This window comes from Candoia aspera, chromosome 2, assembly GCF_035149785.1.
Source record: "Candoia aspera isolate rCanAsp1 chromosome 2, rCanAsp1.hap2, whole genome shotgun sequence".
NCBI classification, from domain to species: domain Eukaryota; kingdom Metazoa; phylum Chordata; class Lepidosauria; order Squamata; family Boidae; genus Candoia; species Candoia aspera.
This window is the reverse complement of record NC_086154.1, coordinates 62,289,701-62,311,983: the sequence shown is the minus strand read 5'-3', so window position 1 is coordinate 62,311,983 and position 22,283 is coordinate 62,289,701. Positions and strand designations below refer to the sequence as shown.

The window sequence follows — 22,283 nt, the reverse complement described above, 5'->3', positions numbered from 1 at the left end:
CATGTATAGCTTACCAGTCTTTAAAAAAACAAAACAGGAGATGGAAAAATCTGCTACTAGATGTCTCCCAACTACAGTACACTTGCATTTTGACATCTCTTCTTCATTACTTTCACTTTCAGCAGGAAAAGCAGGCAAGCAAATGCTTTCTTCCAGAATCTGAGCCACTGCTGTGCCTCTAAGGGGGGAAAGCTGTTAGTAAGTGCGGCCTTGCCTCTACAATGGACCCATTTGCTGATACCAGCTATTCCTGCTATTTTTTTCCTTGTTCGCTATTGCTTTTCCTTTGTGACACTGCTTTCTCTGCATGATGAAAACATGGCTATTACCAAAACTATACTAGAGTACTAGCATTGTATCTTGGACAGGAAAAGGACAGCCCTGCAGTTGGAGTAATTGCAACATTTGCACAAAGTATATTTGGAACACTTATTCTGCAAAAAACTGTTTTCCTAGTTTTGCACACTTGGGGACTTCTGTGGACAAGCTTGTCAATTTGTTCACAGCAGAAAGGGACAATAATGAGACGAGACTTGCAAGTCAGGAGGCTGCCTGATGAAGACCAGATAGATGCCTGCCCAAATCTGTTGATGGTCATCCCCAAAACACCATGGCAACTAAGGAGGGGATGGGGTGTGTGGCTATTTATGATCCATGGCCATGGGTCACTCTTCTTCCCCTACAAGTTCCCAAGAGATTATGGTAGCTTCCAACTGTTAGTCATGAACTTGACCCTTCAGGTGAACTTCATCTTGGAAGGCATTAGTCAAGTCATTTAAGATTATTTGCTATCTGGAAACTCAACTGTGGACCTAATTCTCCTTTTGCTGCAGTAATGGGTCCTCTATTATTTAGTGCAAATTAAGTGCAGAAAGCACATAAAAATGGCTGTTTACATTGTGAACGTTATGAAAAATATGTACGAACAACCAGCACCAGCTACAAGTTTTGTATATAGCTATTATGTGTTGTCTTCAAATAATATTATGGATAATATAGAACAATCAGTAAACTATTACATACCCTTCTGTATCAGTAGGTATATTTCAATTTGGGTATTACACCTGTTTAATATACATTGTAATACTTGCACCATCCAAGAAAACTTGGATACGCATATGGCTGAAAAATGCATACTTTGCTTTTTCAACTTCCATAGCATCTGATAAAATGTATTATTATGGCAGCTTTTTCTGAAGTCTTCCTTTATTTCTTATCAAACTGTGTGTGCACTGTGGACATTTCCCCAAATGAAGATACAGCAGGAACAATCTTGGTATATTGGCTTTACTACTGATTTTCTGTATTTTTAGGCTGAAGTCACTGACTGAAATTGTAAATGGTTTTCTTGAAAACCTAGGAAAGGTTCTCTTTTGTGGTAATAGGCAAGGACATTTCTCTTAACGCCTTGCACCAGTCCTAGCAAGGAGAGGCAGCCAACAGTGTCCTGGATGTCCTGCAGCTAGTATGTGCAAGTCTCCAAAGGTCATCACTTCATTGGAGCAGATGGGAAGACCAGAGGTTCCTGTACATTCTTCAGCATTTCCTTACACATGGCTCCTTTGGTCTGTCAAGATTATCAGCTGAAATGATAATGTGCTCAAGAGAATGTATGCCACAGAATGTGTCTCTGTATGTATTTAAGAGAAAACGATAACACATTTCCCTTTTCCTGGATTTAATTGTTATTCACAACTTATATTTTACCTTTCAGCTTATAGGGTATTCTGCTTAAGTTTACATATTTCAGAAAAAACAAGCACTCACCCAGGCCACAAAACTCATAAAGACCAAACTTAAGGGAGTAAACAACAGCGTGTTCCCAAAACAGGGACGTTTCCACTCTACAGTGTAAGCATATGCAACTTAAGCGTTCTTTAGATATTTTGGAGTACAGCTCCCAAGTACCTCAATCACAATAACTAATGATACTGTGGTTGTGGTCCAAACATCTTCATGTTTAAGAAAAGAAAGTCTAGGAGAAGCTAACAAATCTGTATCATGAGCAAAGGAAAATCATCCGGTCATAAAAACCCACCATTAATTACTGGTGTGCTCAAATCTGTTTGGGACGGTGCAAGAAAAGCGACACAGTTCAAACAAGGCTTTCTTTCTACTTTTTATTATTTCAAACCATGTGAACAATTTGGTAAAATGTGATAAAAGCTAGGCTGCGTCTGACGGTTACTAATGGCCCAGTGCCCATCAACTGCACAGCAGGCAGGACCGCTTACATACAGCAGTGTTTCTTCGACTGACACTACAGTTAGAGCTAAGAAAATACATTAAAATAGACCTGACATTACACCAACCTCAGGTGCACCCTCAGGCCCTGGGGTGGGGCACACAGGAATGGAAAGAAGTTGACATTGCTTAGTGGAATCTTAGCCCTTAGGAACCTAATTCGGTGGCCAGGAAGAAACATGTTTTAAATGCATGGGCACTGTCCCCTCATAAAAAGCTTGGCCTGGCCCACAGCAAAAAAGGGAGAGAAGGGCTGGAAAACAGGAGAACCCACTGTACTCTATTCTAAACACAATGCACGTTGAAGCAAACTAAGGAACCGATGTAAACATACAGACACCCTCAAGGCACAAATTTACTAGAGAAGATGAGCTCATACTGGGCAACTCAACCATTTACTACTCGACATTTTAAATAGGTTTTTTTAAAAAGGGTTTCTTATAAAACAATAGACCAGCTTTTCCTGCACTAATTGACTCTTAAGGAATGTTTCTGTTTTCTTGCTGGTCTGTGCAAATTACAGAGGTAGGAGCTGAAAAACTTGCTCCATGGCAAGAGCTCCACTTGATGGAAGGTAAAAAAACAAATGGACTGTAGATTGCTTTGGCAGGGCCAGACAGAAAGTTGCTTGGACAAAAACAAAGCAAAACAAAACAAAACAAAAAACACCCCCAAACCCCACCTTGTATCTTAAAAAAGAAGGTAAAGATCATGGCAAACATATCCAAAGCCCTCTGACTTGCTACCATCTGTATTTCAGTTAAAGGAAGAGAAAAAAAGGGCATATATGGAAATGTTACAACTATGGCAAGTCACCAATCATTGGTACTTTAGTAAGGCTTTGTGGGCATAGGGAGAAGACAAATGGCCTGCAGGAGGGATCTAGACAGCACAGAGCAGGGAAAGCAATGGACCCTGTCCTTTGGACAGGAAGAATTGCCAAAGTCTCATCATTAGGAAAATTTAAAGGAATTAAAAAAAACTTAAGAAGCAGAAGTTGTTAAATGGTGCAGTCCTCCCTTCATCAACACCAGCCTCTTCCTCATATGGAGCAGTTCAAGTAATCCTGCAGTGGGAAAAGCAGAAGAAAGTTAAAATAAAACTTATGGAAGATACTGGAATGTACAAAACTTTGTATTTGGAGTGCTTTCTGGGGACATCAGAAAGTTTCATTTTCATCTGCACTAAGCCAATCCTGTTTTTCTATGACTGTTTTTTTCCAGAAGTTTTCCAGAAAGAGAAGTGATTCAACTACACCTGGAAACTTCCAGGAAACTGCCTGGAATGGCTAGATCAGTTTGGTTTGGAGGAATTATTTTCTCCTGGAATGCTTGCTTCCTAAAATATGTTTTGCATATTCCTAATAGCGTTCAAAATAAGGTTTAGACCCAAAGTGGTCTGCTATATCCTACTTGTATAAGCAAGAGAACAAAATATCTGTAAGGTAAATGGTACATACAAACACATCAGTACTCAGTTCAGAATGGCATTCAGCCTGCCCTGCATATATCATCTTATTTAGTCCCTGAAGTTAAAAAAAAATAGTTGCTAATGTAATCTGGAACCTTGAATCCACCCCTTCGCTGTTTTGCTTTCAAAATGATTTTGTGGTTCCTGCAGGAATTCATAGTAGTTTGGACAATTCAGTATAAGGAATATTAAAACAGGGCTGAAACAGTATGCATAACTGTACACTGTTATTTATGGGCTCATCTCAAAATTAATAATAACTACTACACAGATAAGAGCTAGATTTTGACAATGTGCTCTGTCAGATATGGAAACCAACATTACATACAGAAAGCCATGATCTCCACTGCATATTTTCACATTCAGTGAATATCAGGGACAGTGGTTCTATCTCACCTTCTGAAATGGAAAATATTACTCCCCTTCGCCCAACTAGACCTGTATATTCCCTGAAATGGGACACTTCGAAAAGTGTTTCCAGTCTTGCTTTTAGGAAACTGGCATACATACCTATGTTTCAAAGTATGCAAGTGTGATTATTCATCACAAGTAGCCTTAAATGGTTCACTATTCTAACAATGACTCACCTTTCTATGTTCCTCAGTAGATGCCCTCTGAAGAGCTAAAAGAGCCCACAGTCCTTCAGGTTGTTTTTGATGATGACATCAGTGACAGCATCAAAGACAAACTGCACGTTCTTGGTATCAGTGGCACAAGTGAAATGGGTGTAGATCTCCTTGGTGTCCTTTCTCTTGTTCAGCTCCTCAAACTTGTTCTGAATATAGCCTGCAGCTTCATCATATTTGTTGGCCCCTGAGAAGGAGGGACAGAAAGAGCAATGATTAGAAAGGTAACTAAGATAGCTATGATAACATCATAACTAAGTTAACCTAACAGTATCAGGTTAAGCAGTAAGCAAATTATAAGAGTTGCTGTGAAAAACTTAGTGAGACGCTCCAGGAAACTGAACTTAAGATGAACAAATCTATCAGACCTGTGGTTAACACACAATTTCTCTGCACAGGAGAAGGAAATTAAATGGCCTCAGGAGAAAAAATAATTTGCTACAAATGCCCTGCATAGCTGTTACATGCACTGCATTTTCAGAAAAAATCAAATCCATCTGAGACTTATTTTTTTACAGATCTGATAATTAACCCATCACCTTTCATTAAGCTACTTAACCTCCCAACCTTCCCATTGCTGAAGTTTTAGAACAGGCCCTCTGGCTTCTAACAGTTACCACATACAAATGACTAAAGCCACGCTTGTTGAGCAAAATGCAGACTGGGTATCTCCCAAATTTCAGTTTCACTGTAAGCCACCAAAAATACTTCTCTCTCTACCATCTTTTTTAAAATGCAGACTTCATATAGCCACTGAAATGGTACATACTAACTATAAGAAAAATCTTAATATCATGCAAATTTATCAAAAGGGAACCCTGTTTCATTTAAAATATTTGTGGTACCAAAGCTTACACGCCACAATTAATCAGGTAAGTTTTAAGACCGTTACAAGACCCTTTTCTTGTATTTTCTCATTTTTGAATTTACCGAATTGTTGGCATAGCCACCTCTAAGGAACCTAACAGCATAAACACAATGTCTACGTATGTCCACACAAGGCTGTCCTCCAGCAATGAGAAACAGACATGTTCTCCAGAATCAAAGCATATGCACCGCTTGTGCATGTGGATTACTACTGCTGCTATGCCATTAGTGATCATCACAGGGTAATGGTCACAACCACATGAAGATGGTAACAAGCATGTACAATGTAACTTTTCCAATATATTTCTGGAAAGTAACTGCAGTATATACAATCCAACTAACCTTTTCACAGAGTGCAAATAAGTATCTTAAAGAAACTGAACATACTGGAACAAAACCTCTTCTGAAGTAAGATGCAGCTAGAGATTTAGCAAAATAACACATGCTACTAATGAAAATCCTTTGTATGTGTCTCAAATATACTGTAAATACCAGGGAGATTGTTAGATTGCCTTACAAGCTAAGCCTGTATTTGATCAGTTCAACAACCTCACTCTGATCTTTCTGGGTGATTTCAACTATAAATGAGGACTTTTCTGATATGGAAAAGTCTTTTCTGCTATTTCTCCTGGAAAGAAGAACCAGCTGTTTTAACTATACATTCCTAATTTGGTTTCCGCTCAAAACCTATGTGATTTCAGATTGTTTTGTTCTACTAGCTTCTGTACCCCCCACCCCCCATAGTTAAGGGATATGATCATTTTAGGGTTCAGAGGAAATGCCTAAAAAATCAATGTTGCTATATTCACTCAAAGCCTAGACCAAATTTTGTACTATTTTGTTCCACAAAAGCTAGCTTTGTTCTTCCCTGCTTCAAAAGTGAGTAACTGACAAGCTCCTTCTAGGGTACTATGTTACTGTTCAGTAAATTTCAACTCTTCAATGATCTGATGGACAATAGTTTCCAAGGATGCCTATAACTGCTTTGAATTCTTGTAAACTCATGCTCATGGTACCAGTATAGTAGTATCTAGCCATCTTGACTTCTCTGGCTTTTTTTTTCTATTGACCTTGATTTTTTCAAACATTGGGTATCTCCAAAAGCTCTTGCTTCTGCATTATGTACCCCAAATACCAACGCTTATCTTCATTTTAGCATTTGCAATTAACAGTCTGGTTTTATTTCAACTAATACTGAATGACTTATTTTTCTTGTTGTCCAAGGTACTCTCAACAATGTTCTCCAGCACAATAGTTAAAATGCATCAATTTTTCTTCATACGGCCTGATGGTCCAGTTTTCACAGCCATGTGCTACAAAAGGAAAGAACATGGACTTGACAACATATACCTTTGCCAGCACTGTGATATCTCTATACTTTTTTTGGTCTATATTTGTCATAGGTTTTTCTCCCAAGAAGCAGACACATCTTTATTTCATGATTAGTCTCCAACCCTATGGATTTTTTAGTCCAGGAAGAAAAAGTCCCTTACACTTTCACTACATCTTTCACTCCCTATTTGAATTGGGTTGGTGTTAGAAGTTGACATAACCTTAATTCTTTTAATACTGAGCATCAGACCAGCTTTTGCACTCCTGACCTTCATTTTCAACAAAGGATTCCTTAAGTCTTCCTCACTGCCAGGCCCCAGAGTGGTATCATCAGCTTATCTGATGTTACTAATGCATTTTTATGTCAATGTCTGCTTCTGGTGTTCTGCAGGTAATTTGATAGGGTGACACTATACAACTTTGGTGTACTTCTTTCTCAATTTTTGAGTTTTAAACAAAACATATTTTTTTGTTTTATGCACATGCCAGCAGTTTCCATTACCAAGAATTCTGAATGTTCAAGAAGTCCAGTATATAAGCAGTGGAATAACCAGAGTATGGTTGGTAAGTGCTGCTTTTAATTGCACTGAAATTGATTAAGAGAGGATAAGCTGGCTGGCATAGAAACACCTGTAATAAATAAATATAAAGATCTGTAGAGAGGTACTACTGTGGGCAGGAAAAGCTCTATGTCCAAAAATGCACATGCTAACAGAAAGGAAGTCAGGATATTATGCAATTTTGTTCTTAGGCAGAAACAGCCCTTCCTGAAACTGTTTCTTGCCAAGTGTGTTTGAGCTATGTAAGTCCTGTAATCTACAATCATGATGGTTAAATGCCATGTATGGGTGGGGATTATGGGTATTACAGATATTGAAGCACACTGAATTGTGGAAGGATGATCTACAATATTCTCTCCACACTCCATGTCTTCTAATCAAAATCTAGAGGCTAAACAGTTCATTAACATGTTAACACAATACTTCCTCCCTTATATGTTCCTATGCACTGTAAATCTGCAGATCACAAATGATCATTCTGCTTTCATTTGATGTTAATTTATTCATGTTTAGATTGATGCATTTCTCCCATGGGTTCTCATGCTTTCAGCATCATGCCATGCCCCACTGCATTTGGGCTAACTGATTCTTTACCCAATACCATCTTGAAGGTTATACATGATTTTGCTGAATTTTACCAGGGTTAGTATTCACTTAATCTGTGGAACTTCTATACACAGACAAGGTCTGTACATACTTGGAGTTCTGGTTCTCACACCATTGTAAAATAATTGGCCTTCTTCCACAAGATTTCTTTTCCCAATAGTAGTTGCTGCTTTCTTTTGTGCTTGGAAACTTTGGAGAAAGTTTCACAATTATAATACCTCCTGTATTTGAAAGTAGATTCCACAGATAAATAGTTTTCATAGCTACCCTTTCAAATAATGTCTTTTTACTAATTTGCCCAGAATGAATTCATTAGTGCTGATAATTCCTTATATTTCTCACTACCACAGTATAACATAAAGATTATTTGCAATCAAAAGCACATGTATTTGCAAGTATAATTAACAACTTGTTGACTACTATTGATTAACAGTGTTACTGTTTGGCTTAGTTTGGCTTGGCTGAGGTCAATGTACTTTCATTCTGAATTCATTTGTGGAAACTTGTTTGCTCATTGTCCTCTCTCCATTGATTCCCCCCTCCCGTTCTCACTGTTCTTCCATCTCTGACACAGTTTGCATGAGAAGATCTAGTGGAATTATCCCATGAAATTCTTCTTCAGCTGCATGTAGCAGTTGGCTGTTGGAATATCAGGCAAGGTATTAATAAGTCCTCCCTTAATAATTTCCCTTTTCTTTATAGCATTCTTAACATTATTGGATTCATACCCTATATCTGGATTGAAGCCTTTAGCAATATACGAACTTTGCTGCTGTTATCCTCTTTATCATTAATTGCATGGGACCCTGGGGACTTCTGATTTGACTGAAGTGTACTCTGAACATCTCTCTATCCAAGAACTTATTCCTCAACATTATTCTCATTGATTATAGATATACTTACAGCTGCATCATCAAGCTTCATAGCATTTCCAGTGACAAAATGTGCTTGAAAAGAAGTATTGTATAGATACAAGGCAGAGTTATATATGGGAACACTATGTGTTTGAGGTCCTGGAAATAAGTTTCAGTGGGAGCACTGCCAGCTGTACTTTCATCATACTTATAGAAGACTGCCATCATAATTGTCCACAAGGAAATCCAATGTGACACCTCTAATATCAACAATAACATTTGGAAGCCACATAGTCCACAGGAAAACGCATCTTTGAATTAAGAAGGTACCAAGAGGTTACAATGAAAGTATTACACCATGTGGCTACTGTGCAAGACCAGGAAGAGATACAGTTTCTTCAAGGAGGTGCTGACAGGTGCAGTGAGCACATCCATGCCCTCTGCCAAGCATCTTCTTCAGATCTGAATAGCTGAACACACTTATTTTACATGGCAATTTCAAGACACTGCAAGAGAAGAGCTAACAGTTATTCGATGGTAGCCCAAAATCAGGAACCTGCTAGCACCTTTTCAGATTTAACACATTTTGTTAAACTACATAAGCTTTGTGAAGTACAACTCACTTCATCAGAAGCACAGAGTGCATTTCTTTTGCCCAATATTGTTACCATTGTGCATCATAATTACTTTCCATTCTTCCACAGGGAAAAGCTTTAAGTCAGAAATGAGAAATGTGATGATTGTTGAGTTGCTCCATATATTGTGGAAAATACATGGTAAATTGTAACATCAAAAATATATCCCATGTTTCAATGAAATAATGTCAGTTACTCAGAAATAATTGGTATAAAGCAATGTTGTGTGCATTAGGAAACAGCGATATTTCAAATAGTAAAAATGTTTGTTACCCTAATGAGAACATGGAAGATAAAACAACTTTTGCAGAAGTGTTGGAAAGTCACAAGAGAATCCAAAGAAATTGAAATTCTGGAGAAATTCAGTATTTTTAAAAAAATCTTGGCTTATTTTTAAAGAGAAATTACAGAAAAAAGCAGGAGTCTCTATGTATCCATGAAGGAAGATTTTGCTTCTGCCCTGAACTGCTAAACAAACGGGAGAAGGCGGAGGTTGCTCATTTACAAGATGTTTGGAGAAAGGAAGGAACAGCAGGGGAGGTTCCTGTTGTGGGTTGGGTTTTTCCCCCACTTTCCCTAAATAGTTTGCTACTATTCGGAATCTTTACTAGCTGGTATTATGGATGACTGGTGAATACAGGGAGTCCTCGTTTATTGACCTCTCGTTCAGTGACCTTTCAAAGTTATGATGGCGCTGAACGAGTGGTACTTACGACCAGTCCTTGAAGTTCTGGCTGTCCTGGCAACCCTGCAGTCATGTGATTGTGATCTAGGTGTTTGGCAACTGGCTCGCGTTTATGATGGTTGCAGCATCCCACAGCCACAAAATTGCCATTTGCGACCTTCCCTGCCAGCTTCCCACAAGCAAAATCAATGGGGAAGCTGGCAGGGAGGGTCACAGATCATTCCAGTAAGTTGCTTGCACCCTCCTGCACCCAGCAGCAGCCAACCCTTAGCCCCGTGTTTGTGCTCTACCTTACCTACCTGCCAGCCTGCTTGTGAACCACCTGGCACTCACTTAACAGTCCATGATCCTTGCTTACTGACAGCAACGGGGAGTGCTGGGATTGCCATCACTAAGCAATGCAGTCACGTGATGTTGTGCTTTATGACCACATTGCTTAGTGACGGAAATTCCGGTCCCAATTATCACTGTTAACTGAGACTACCTGAACAGAGGACATACTGTTTTTAACATGGCTCTTCAGTTACAGTGAAACCAATTGCCAGTGGGGGTGGGAGTTGGCTGAAGGAGGCATTCATTCTAATGCAATGTAAAGAATAATACCAGCTTTACTCTTAAACTAAACTATGTCTCCAGACTGAACAGTTCTTGAGTGATTAATCCCATGTAGGATGTGGAGCTAATATAGCAAATTTCAAAAGAAAAAAAAAAGGAAATGTTTACCTGTGTACTCTGGGAAGCAGATGGTCAAAGGACTGTGGATGATCTTCTCCTCAAAAAGATCCTTCTTATTGAGGAAAAGAATGATGGAAGTATCTGTGAACCACTTGTTGTTACAGATGCTATCAAACAGCTTCATACTTTCGTGCATCCGATTCTGTCAAGATAGGGAACGTTCTCAGCTAAGAATTAAACTTAGAGCAAGAATATTAAGTGTGTTTTATGATGTTAAGATGAGATTAAATCAACAAAAGATATTTTCCTTATGTTTATTGAACACCTCAGAAAATGTTTCATAATGACTGGTTGTTATCATTACATAAAGAAGTATGGCTTTAGCAGAGCAAAAAATATTACTTCTTTTTCTCATAGAAAGACAGCATTATCCTGGATTTACAGGCATGGACTGATGATAGGTGTTTGCTCTTTGCTTATATACTGGTTCTCTCTACTGATGAGATGGAAAGGCTTACCAATATTACTCTGCATGTTCCAGGTATAATGCTTGCTTTAAAACATAACTGTTTTTTATATGTTCCAAATGTTTTTGTCCCTTTTCTTTTTGTCCTTTTCTTCTGTTTACCTTTTTTACAATATGTTATTTTGTTATTTCTGTATTTTAACAAAATGTGAAAAGTATTATTTTATTGTATTAATTTAATTTTTTTTAATTTTCTTTATTTTAATTCTTGTTAGCTGCCTTGAGTACTCATGTGAGTATAAAGGCAGAGCATAAACTGAACAAATCAGTAAATACTCAGAGAAGGTTCATGGGTTTCCTATAGTTGTGGTCCATGCAGTTTTAAGCCCCATGCACTCTTCAACCAATACTATAAAGTTAAATTAGACATTGTTATTTTATGGTTTTCTAATGCACAGAATGGAACTTTACAAATCTGCCATCATATTTAAAGGCAAGATAAAGCATTTCTCATTTACAAATATTCCTTACTTAAGAATCCTTTTTTTTACAGTGAGATTATGTGAGTATCTGACACTCCAAAAGAAAATGAATTCTGTTGGCCAAAAATAGCAGAGATCTAATAATGATTGAGAAATTGCATGTTAATTTAAATAACTGTAAGGAAGGAGACACAGGGGGCTTTCAAAATTATCCCACTATTGTCACATTAAAAGAATTTTAACAGCATACCAGACATCATCATATCCAATTTGTAATTCTCCCATGCTTTCCCACAACATACCCGAAAAGGGAGAAAAAAACTAAACAAGGAAACCTGACTAGTTTTTGGTTGGTAGTACTAGGAACTCTCCATCTGGAAGCACCTCAAAAAATGGAACAATTTGTAACCTAAAGAGCTAGCGTGGCACCTTCGACACAGTCCTGTGAGCAAGACTGGGGAACTGCTCTACATACAGTAGTGCTGCCCTTGAAGACACATGGATATTACAGCTGGTACAGGATGCAGCAAGAAGTGATAAGTAACCTCAGTATGTCCATATAACAGCCCTGCTTTCAGGAGCTGACCTGGTTGCCAGTTGGCTTCTGGGTGCAATTCAAGGTGCTGGTTACCACCTATAAAGCCCTATATGGCATAGGGCCTAGCAACTAGAGACAACTATACTGTCGCCCATTATGTCAGGCCATCCTGTTTGCTCCAAGAGGGTCAGCTTGCTTTGGGTTTCATCAGTTAAACAAAGTCATCTAGTGGGACCCAGGAAGCTGTCCTTCTCACCACACCTGCCTTGTGGAACAGCACCTCCCTGGAGAACTGTATGACCCCTACCTTGCCCACTTGATACTATGCAGTCTCTAAAAAACTATTTTTCTTGAGGTCTTGAATTAGAACGTTTTGGGAAGGCGCATTTTAATTTGGGGGGGTGATGTTGAAATATGTTATCCATTAGACAACTGTTGTGCTTTTATATAAAGTTGTATGTTCACTTTATATATAATGTTACTTTTTTAATCTTGTGAAGCCACTCATAAATTTGGAGTTCGGCAGGCTACACATTTGACAAATAAATAGGTAAGATACAGTACCTGTCTTGCATGCAGACACTTTAAACTCTAGGTGACCCCATGAAGAGCTAGGAAAAAAAAATCCTGCCTAGTGGGTAACTGGTAAATCAGTGCTGAAAATACTAAGCTTAATGAATTAGTGATTTGACCTAATGTACGACAGCTTCATCTGTTCTTATTACTGTTTCCTTACCATCTCTTCATCTTCAGCCAGAACTAAGTCATAGGCACTAAGAGCAACACAGAAGATAATGGCTGTAACTCCTTCAAAGCAATGGATCCACTTTTTTCTCTCAGATCTCTGGCCCCCCACATCAAACATCCTGCAAGCAAAGTTACAAAATTACTGATGTCAAACACTGCAGTAACTGCAGAAGCACATCACTGAAAACCAAAAATAAATGTGCCATTTATAAACCTGGAAACAAAATATAACTTCGCAGAAATCAATGGATTTTCATCTACTAATGATACAACAAAAAACTGAAAGTTTAAGTGTGTAGATGATACTGTTTTCATACCTAACCCTACAAACATTTCAATAGATAAAGTTCCCTTTGAGTTAAGCTTGTCTCTTGCTGACTTCATGGACTTGTCGATGCGTTTTCCTTGGAAATAGTATAGAAGTGTATACCATTGTCTCCTTCTCATTGTATTTTGACATCCCAGTTGAAAAATTTGGAAGTCACCCTTCTAGTCTACAGCCCTGGTATTCTCAAGTAATCTCCCATCCAATTTACTAACCAGGCTTCAGCTTAGATTCTGAGTCCAGACAATTATAAACCAGGGGTTGTTATCTGAGGTAAATCATTCAGTAATGCATTCTAAAACTCTGGCAGAAGGCCCACCATACAGACTAGTCATCTAACTGGTTTTCATGGATGAACACTTCTTGGATTTTCTCTTCACTATGCAAAATATGAAGGAAAAAAATAGCATTTAGGAGATACTTGTTGATTTGTTTAAAAGGGGAATGTTTTCTTCAGTTGTGAAGATGATATAGAATCCATATTTGGAAACCACACTTTGGCTGCTCAATATACTGTCTTTAAAGTCAACAAAGCCCCCTATTCAGCCAAACCACTGGGTATTTTCTTAGCAACACGGAATACTAATTGATGAACTTCAAGCATAATAAATAATCCAATTATACCAATTCCGACACCCTTAAAAACACTTTTAGGTACACTGAAAAACTTAAAATATTTGGGGGGGGGATACCTAAAAGCACAGATGCATGAAAATATGGTCAAGCACCAAAGCTAAGCAGCATTTGAAGACTAAGATCTCTATCAAGACATTTAACACAAGGTAATGATTTTCCATATTCCAGGAGAGGGATGCACTTCACGTAAAGCTGTTGTACTTGACAATATCTATGTATTTTATGAAACATCCAACTCTGCCTTGAGGCACAGAAAGAAAAATAAATGACTTTGTTGCTTCTTGAATGTACATAATTCTAAGAAAAAATGTTTTTGAAAGGTAACTGCAAAAAATCTTCTTTCTTAAGAGTTTAACATCAAACCGAAGAGATTGTTTAGATATTTCCTAATGCATACATTTAAAATATTTAACTGCCTACCTTGTTTTATCTTAGAAAACAGCCCAAAAATCAACACAGAAAATATAACAAAATATCAAAATATAAATAAATCTAAACCAAATGTGCACAGTAACCAGCCAGAAGAATTTTGTTGTTTATTCTTTCAGTCGCTTCCAACTCTTCGTGACTTCATGGACCAGCCCACGCCAGGGCTTCCTGTCGGTCGTCAACACCCCCAGCTTCCCCAGGGACGGGTCCGTCACCTCTAGAATATCATCCATCCACCTTGCCCTTGCTGGGCCCCTCTTCCTTTTGCCTTCCACTCTCCCTAGCATCAGCATCTTCTCCAGGCTGTCCTGTCTTCTCATTATGTGGCCAAAGTATTTCAGTTTTGCCTTTAATATCATTCCCTCAAGTGAGCAGTCTGGCTTTATTTCCTGGAGGAGGGACTGGTTTGATCTTCTTGCAGTCCAAGGCACTCTCAGAATTTTCCTCCAACACCACAGTTCAAAAGCATCTATCTTCCTTCTCTCAGCCTTCCTTATGGTCCAGCTCTCGCAGCCATATGTTACTACGGGGAACACCATTGCTTTAACTATGCAGACCTTTGTTGTCAGTGTGATGCTCTTAACGATTTTATCAAGATTTGTCATTGCTCTTCTTCCAAGGATTAAGCGTCTTCTGATTTCCTGACTGCAGTCAGCATCTGCAGTAATCTTCGCACCTAGAAATACAGAATCTTTCACTGCTTCTACATTTTCTCCCTGTATTTGCCAGTTATCAATCAAGCTGGTTGCCATAATCTTGGTTTTTTTGAGGTTTAGCTGCAAGCCAGCTTTTGCACTTTCTTCTTTCACCAGCCAGAAGAATACATCTTAAATATACTCAGGTTCAGCAGAATTTGTAAAAGAAAAATAAATAACTTCTATAGAACCTAAAAAATGACAAAAGTAACTAAGCTGAAACATCTGTTTAAGAGAGAGGTCCTGGATCTGAAAGTCTCAAATATAGGGGCTAGGCAGCTTCTCCTATGTGTATTCCATTCATTACTGGAAAGAATCTGCTGTAAAAGTTCATCATTTGAAACTCAGTCATGATTGCCTAAGTACACCTGCAGACATCTGCAGTTAGTTGATGTTTTTGTTTTTGTTAAATATCAACAGTATCAACGAGAAACCTCTTCCTAGGCTGCTTCTCTCAGAATTCATACACATAATCATAGAAGCTAATTTGAACACAATATTTACTTAGTTATAGGAGCAGTATTTCAGTATGGCAAAGCATGGCAAAGTATTTCTGGATTCATATTGCATCTTTCAGCCTCAGTTTGTGGAGAACAGGAAATTGTTCTGTGCTTAAACTTCAAAGAAGTGTGTGGGCTGCAACACAGTGGATATGACTACAAATCAAGGAATTATTTTCTACATCGTGTAGAAAAACCTTAATCTCCCTAATGGATCAAGAAATCATATGAGATTCCATGTTGCGCTTAATGATCAGTTAAGCTGCCTAGTAAGTCTTGAGAAAGGCCCCTAATGGATTAGAAATTACCCTTTATAATGCTAGATGGCTACCCAATGAGGCTTTGTATGACTATGTATCTTATAATGTTCCAAAGCTGAAGCATTAGGCTCAGAATTCCAATCACTGCAGGTAAAGCATGGCAACTGGGCTGCCCACTGATGTTGTAAGAAAACTTGCTAATGCTTGAAGATTCAAAACAATAAAAAAGAAAGCTTTTTAGAAGAACTCAAGTAGAATATTCAAACAATGGAAATGATATATAGATTCCTAAATGTATATACAAATAGAGTATCTTTCATTCATAGAATATAAGCATAACCAGAGCAATGTTTTATCTTATTGTACTGAGTGGTATGGGGAGGAAGAAAAAGAAAAATAGCCATATGCACCTAGGAAGTCGTAACTAACCACAGGAAGGAAGGAAGGAAGGAAGGAAGGAAGGAAGGAAGGAAGGAAGGAAGGAAGGAAGGAAGGAAGGAAGGAAGGAAGGAAGGAAGGAAGGAAGGAAGGAAGGAAGGAAGGAGGGAGGGAGGGAGGGAGGGAGGGAGGGAGGGGGAGGGAAGGGAAGGGAAGGGAAGGGAAGGGAAGGGAAGGGAAGGGAAGGGAAGGGAAGGGAAGGGAAGGGAACTTCATCTTTAAGTCTTACCTGCCCATGAAGTGAAAAGGACAGAAAGAAAGAACAGGGTCTTCCAGCCATGGTATGCCTAAAATATGGAATTAATTTAGGCATATCATGACTGGAAGACCCTGTTCTTTCTCTGCCTCAGCTACTGGGGATAGATTTACAACATGCTAATAAACAATTATTTTCCAATTCCCTTCCTTAAATATTTTTTTTTATTTTATGCAGTGGATTATTCAGTCTAAATACCTCATCCAATTCAAATTGAAATGGGAGTTGGCACTTTAACTTAGGTTAATGGCAAATGCTGCTTAAAAAGGGCTGGGTGACCTTCGGCCAGTCACTCTCTCTCAGCCCAACTCACCTCACAGGGTCGTTGTGGGGAAAATAGGAGGAGGGAGGAGTATTAGGTATGGTTGCCACCTTGAGTTATTTATAAAAATAATCAAGGCAGGATAGAAAAACAAACAAACAGCATAGCTATAGACAGGCAGTTCCATGAAAAACATCTGGAATATGAAACAATCAAGGAAGTTTACACACACACACACACACACACACACACACTTACTTAAACTAGGAAACTGAAACCAGGAGAGAATTCTGCCTGGTGCAGCAGCAGGGGTGGAGATGGAGAGACAAAATTTTCAGATTTCAAGAAATGCCTTAAAAATATCTTGATCATACTGAAACTTGTTCTGCCCAAATCTGCTGTAACTTCCAAGACAGTCCACAATGTAACAGACATGATTGACTGACTGACTGATGTGCCATCACGTTGTTTTCAACTCCTAGCGACCACATAGATAGATTTTCTCCATGACTAATACCATCCATAGAATTCTCACTGTATCACTTTGTATATATGTGTGCAAAAACCATATTCATGTCACAGCCCTAAACTTTCTGGAGAAAGAATAAGGTAAAAAATTCAATACATAACAAAACAAAAAAACCACTGAAGTATTACTAAGTAGACTCTGCCTAGAGATTGTCAGTATTGAGGAGGGGAAAAAATCAAAGGGGCCCTAAGAATTGGCAAGGAAGTATTGCTGTGGGTGATCTCCCCTGCCAAAGCTTTCTGTATGAATTTTTGCAACTTGAAACAGTGGTCTTGGAATAGCTTCCTGCCAGCCTTAACATGGCTGTTGAGACAGGCCACTGACACCAAGGAGCAGGCCAACCCTTTGGCTGAACAATGAGTGGGAATTCCATTTTTACGCAATCAACTGAGATACAAGCAGACGCTACCTTCTTTCCCATAAAATGTAACACAGCAAGATTTTAATAAAGTCATATCAAATCCTCTAGAGTTAAGTATTCAACAGCTTTTCCATATTTCAGGGAGAAGGGGAGGCAGAAGAACCCCTTCAATGAGGCTCTTTTTGTTACCATTATTACCCAAAAATTTTTTCCTCACAAATATTGTTTTGAATGCTCTTCAATACTTCCTAGTTTTTCCAGTGGAAAAAAAATGAACTAAAGTAACTTAACCAACCTATAATTTTCAGAAAAAAATTAAAATATCTGTTGTTTTCAGTGTTAATTCACTATACATGTGTCAACTGATTACTCTTGGGTTTTGGCAGCAGAATATTTAAATTGACTCCCCTGAGAAGCATGATGCCAATCCTTGTTGGGAACTGTTTCTGGACCTGTATTCCTGTGATGTCCTGCTCTAAGTTCTTCCTGCCCTGTGACTGGACCTCTGGCTTGACATTTGGACCAGCCTCTGTGGAATGTTCTGGTGCTCTGTCTACAGACTGTCTTGGATCTCTCTTGGCATTCCTGAATCCAAACTCTTCAAGCTAGCAGCTTGAGACACTGGCATAATTTATGAAGCAAGCAACCTCTCTCTGAACTCTCAAGTCTTTGTTACTCTCTCTCTAAATTACCAGCCTTAGCTCTGCCTCAGCTACTGGGGAAAGATTTACAACATGCTAATAAAAGCTCTCAGACTCGTAAATTGCTTTACTTTCTGTTTGCATCAATCTAGGACACAACTTGGGGAAAAAACTATTCTGCTAGGTGACACGAATGGATAGACTGGAACAAGATAACAAGAGTACAGAAAAAGAAACTGGGCCACTCAGAGAATGAAGAATGAAGAATGAACATCTGCTTAGAAAAAAAGTGTGTATCTCAAATATATTCCTGAAGCAGACATCTATTCATGCATACACATAGGAAAGAAATAAATACAAATTTGAAAGCATTAATGATTTTATTTATGATAAAAGACTGAAAACATTAATGAAGGATGTAAGGGTAGAAGATGTTCTGAATATGAGACAGTACACTTTTTTGATTGGGTCAAGAGTACATCTTGGCAAAAAAATGGACCTGAAAGAAAAGGAAAGAAATAAAAGAAATTACAGTGAAAATAGAATGATTAAAGGAAGAGAAAGTATGAATCCTGTATGAGAAAGCATTGAAAGACGAATTTCCCTACAAAGTGAATAAAAATTGGACATAAAGAAAAAAGGATATAGAATCTTGGAAGAGAATGAAAAGAATTACACTGCAGAGTGACAATGAAGTCCTGTAGTTATGGTAATGGGAGCATAATAAAGGATGTTTAATGGAATGATGAAGTGAAAGAGGCCATGACTTGCACTGTAAAGGCGAGAGGAGAGAGATGTACTTTCAGCATTGCAAAATTCTGTTAATGTAACCTTACAATAAAGCTAGACCTAGTACTTCTGGGTGCGCTCCTTGTCTGGACTACCTTGCAATGCTGGTAGTAAGGCTGCTCTTCTTCCCCTAATACAAACAGAATTTGTGCATAAGTGATTGCAAAACCTAAAGGGGGATTAGTTAGTTAATTGTACTTGGGAAGATGGCAGAATTCTGACTGAAAATGTTTAAGAGATGACCATAAGCAAAATTTCTGAAGTTTCATGCCAGGCAGAGGATTTGCAGGCCAGATTTTTGCTCTTCCGCATTTCTCAGTGACTTGTTGCACCTTCCCAGCTATCGTGTGATTGGTTGCAGCACAATTTTTAAATTGTTTCATTTTGTATTTCATCATAAATTGAAATCCCTAATATTTTCTATCTATGGTAAACTTAAGTACACCAGTAAGGAACTGCATCTGTTCCCAAGTCCAGATAAAGGAGGCGGCTTGGTTTCCTGTAGAGGGACCATAAAAACAGGCATGAACCTCTGGGAATGGAAAAGAAATGTCAGACTGAGAATAATGCTACCACATTCATGGCTTTAGCAGATGCATTAGCACTGTCAGATGACTGAGGTCAGGATGCTGATGAAAAATATCCAACTGGCCAGACACAACTCAAAACTGTGAAGCCAAGAAAACTTCTTAAACTGGCTACCAGAAATGTCTGAACTTGCCTCCAGATCGTGAAATAACAGTTTGTGAACCATTCTGATATAAAAGTTAAATTGTGGAATTATCAGAATTATGACTCACTGGATCTGGAAATTTCCATGTCCACATACCAAACAGTGATGACTCTATGATCTTGTACTACTCTGCAGGCAAGAATCGTACAGAGAGTGTTGGTTTTATTGTAGACTGCGTAGCCTCCAAAAGTACTGTGAGCTTCCAAACAGTCTAAAGTTGATTAGCAGTTTTGTCCCTTTCAAGAACAATAAAATCACATAAAATCGCAGCTTAGGCTTCCACAGTAACAAGCACAGAGAAGGCAAAAGACAAATTCTATGCATAGTTACAAAAGATCCTGGATTCATTACCATAAAAGGAATTAATCTTGATGGCTGGTGACTGAAATGCCCATGTTGGCAGCAATCGAAAAGGCTGGGAAATCCTGTGCAAATTTGGTGTTGATGAATGACAATGGCCTGTGCCTCCTACCATTTGCAGCAGTAAATGAGCTAATAATTGGAAACAGCTTATTTCAGCACCCACTAAAACATCAGTTAAGATAGTGGTCACCCAGTGGAAAAGATACATCAGTCCTTGACTATTTCCTAATCAACTGCTGTTTTCACAGAAGTTTGATCAATGAGAGGCACTGATTGAGGTTCTGACTATAATCCCTTAAGTGCAATCCTGCAACTGCAACTGAAATGAACTACTTGTAATGCAGCCACAACCAAACACTATGAATGAGTGAAACTACATGACCCTACTTTCAAACAACAGTTCCAGCTGATGCTCATCAACCAATTTGCCCCCTTAAATGTCTAGAAGATGTAAGCGATCGAGTGCTACGGTTACCAGAAATAATTAACAAATGCACCAAAGAAATCTTTTTATAGCACCACAGTGAATACAACCACGGATTTCAGATGAAATGCCTAACGTAGTAGACAAATGCAAACAGTGTAAATCCATAGATATGATGCAGTATCAGCAGCTTAATAAGCATGTCTATTCCTGCCTAAAAGCAGAATGGTTTACCTATTGGAATAGCACTGAAGAAGAACTTGAAGAAACTACACATTCCCATAAATAGTGCACTATTTACACCATATTAATCCCACAGAGGTAAATTTCAATGCATGAATGACCACATCAAAAAGGCAGATAGCACTTTTGTGTGGTTGGGAATTGAATGACATGAGTCACCGGCATGAATACTTACAGCTCCTTTATAACCACCCTGTTCTGGAAGACATTCCAGTAGAACCACCAACTCTTGACAGCCCAGATGGAACCACTTAAGAATGTGAGTTCAGAATCTCTGAAATAAAAGCTGTCTGTCATGTTCACCATTCCAATGTTACCGTTACATCGTAACGTTTCGCATGTCATTTGGCTGATGCGTGTTTCGTCTGGGAGGGGAGGAGGATTCCATCTTGTGGGATTGTTATATGTTAGCAGCTGGATTGGAATGTGTTTGGGTTATCTCGTGTGTTCAAGGTTCCTTTCCCAGGACATCAGCAGAAACGGTTACCAGCACCTGGGGGGGGGGGGAGTTTGCAACGGCCGGGCGAGGGGAGGGATTACGTTTGAGCCGAGGGTTTTTAGTTTGTATTTGGCGCGCTTTTACTCATTCTCAGCTTTCTCTGTATTTGCATACTATTCTTTAATAAATCAGATATCATTAAGTCCCTGCTTGTGAGTCTGAGTCTATTAGAGTAGGCAATCATTACATAAAGCTGAGAATCAAAAAATTTACCATTAGCCCCTTTCCAGATTTATTTTGTGAGGGAGAAGTGCTAGTGATGAGCAAACCAAATCCCCAAACCATGGAAAGCGAGGAATCAAGCAAGGGGGAACCCGACTCCACAGTGATAAGAATGGAGAGGGTCCCTCCTCGAGAACTTTCAGAAGTTCAAGAGGGGTCGAGTTCCAGCCTAAGAGAAGAGGAGGTTGGAGGTAAAAGAGCCCCTGAACCGACTGGTGAGTCGCCAGGCGAGCTGACCACATGGGATGAGACACAGGGATCCCTACCAGGGATGTCCAAAACGTCTTGGAAGCAGCGATACCCGAGTTCCCCGACTGTGGTAAGGCAAGAGGGAAAGGAGGATTCCCAAACCCCTGACCGTATAAGAATGGTGGAGGCCAAATTGGAGTCACTAGAATTTATGTTTTGAAAGATGTCCATGGACTGGGGTCCCCGGGAGAGGAGGAGAGAGGAGTCTAGTACTAGGCATTCGACTCCTTCGTTGCCCCCAACTTCCCCGGAGGAAAGGAGTAGGACCCGGCACAGAGAGGGAGCAAGAGCGCTGAGGGTGAGGATTTCAAGGTCCCCTCCTCGAGAGCGGAGATCCCTGGGAGCTACACTCCCAGCTCGACCACCCAGCTGTGGCGAAGGGACCACCCGGAGTGGGGGTTAAGGACTTTACCGTTAAATTTGATGGAGATCCAACTAAGCTATTGTTCTTCCTTACCAATGCAAGGAGTTATATGGATGAGTGGGAGCAGTTTTTCCGTTCAGAAAGAGCCAAGATTAATGCCATTGCCACTAGGCTCAAGGGGCGGGCAGCCGATTGGTATGTGCAGTTATGTCAATCGGATGCCCCTGAGCTGAAGGAGTTCGAAGAATTCCTGTGGGCATTGAAACTACACTTTGAAG

At 39.2% G+C, this 22,283-nt stretch overlaps 1 protein-coding gene across 1 annotated transcript in view; it reads right to left on the bottom strand.

Moving 5' to 3' along the window:
• Positions 1-2,106: 2,106 nt before the first annotated feature.
• GNAI2 (G protein subunit alpha i2) overlaps positions 2,107-22,283 on the bottom strand; it is a 143,167-nt gene continuing 122,990 nt past the window's right edge. The window contains exons 6-9 of the mRNA XM_063291986.1: positions 12,777-12,906; positions 10,603-10,756; positions 4,302-4,527; positions 2,107-3,310 (exon numbers count right to left, since the gene is read on the bottom strand). Coding sequence (XP_063148056.1) covers positions 4,337-4,527; positions 10,603-10,756; positions 12,777-12,906 — 475 coding nt within the window. The 3' untranslated portion in view covers positions 2,107-3,310; positions 4,302-4,336. The remainder of the gene's footprint in view (positions 3,311-4,301; positions 4,528-10,602; positions 10,757-12,776; positions 12,907-22,283) is intronic.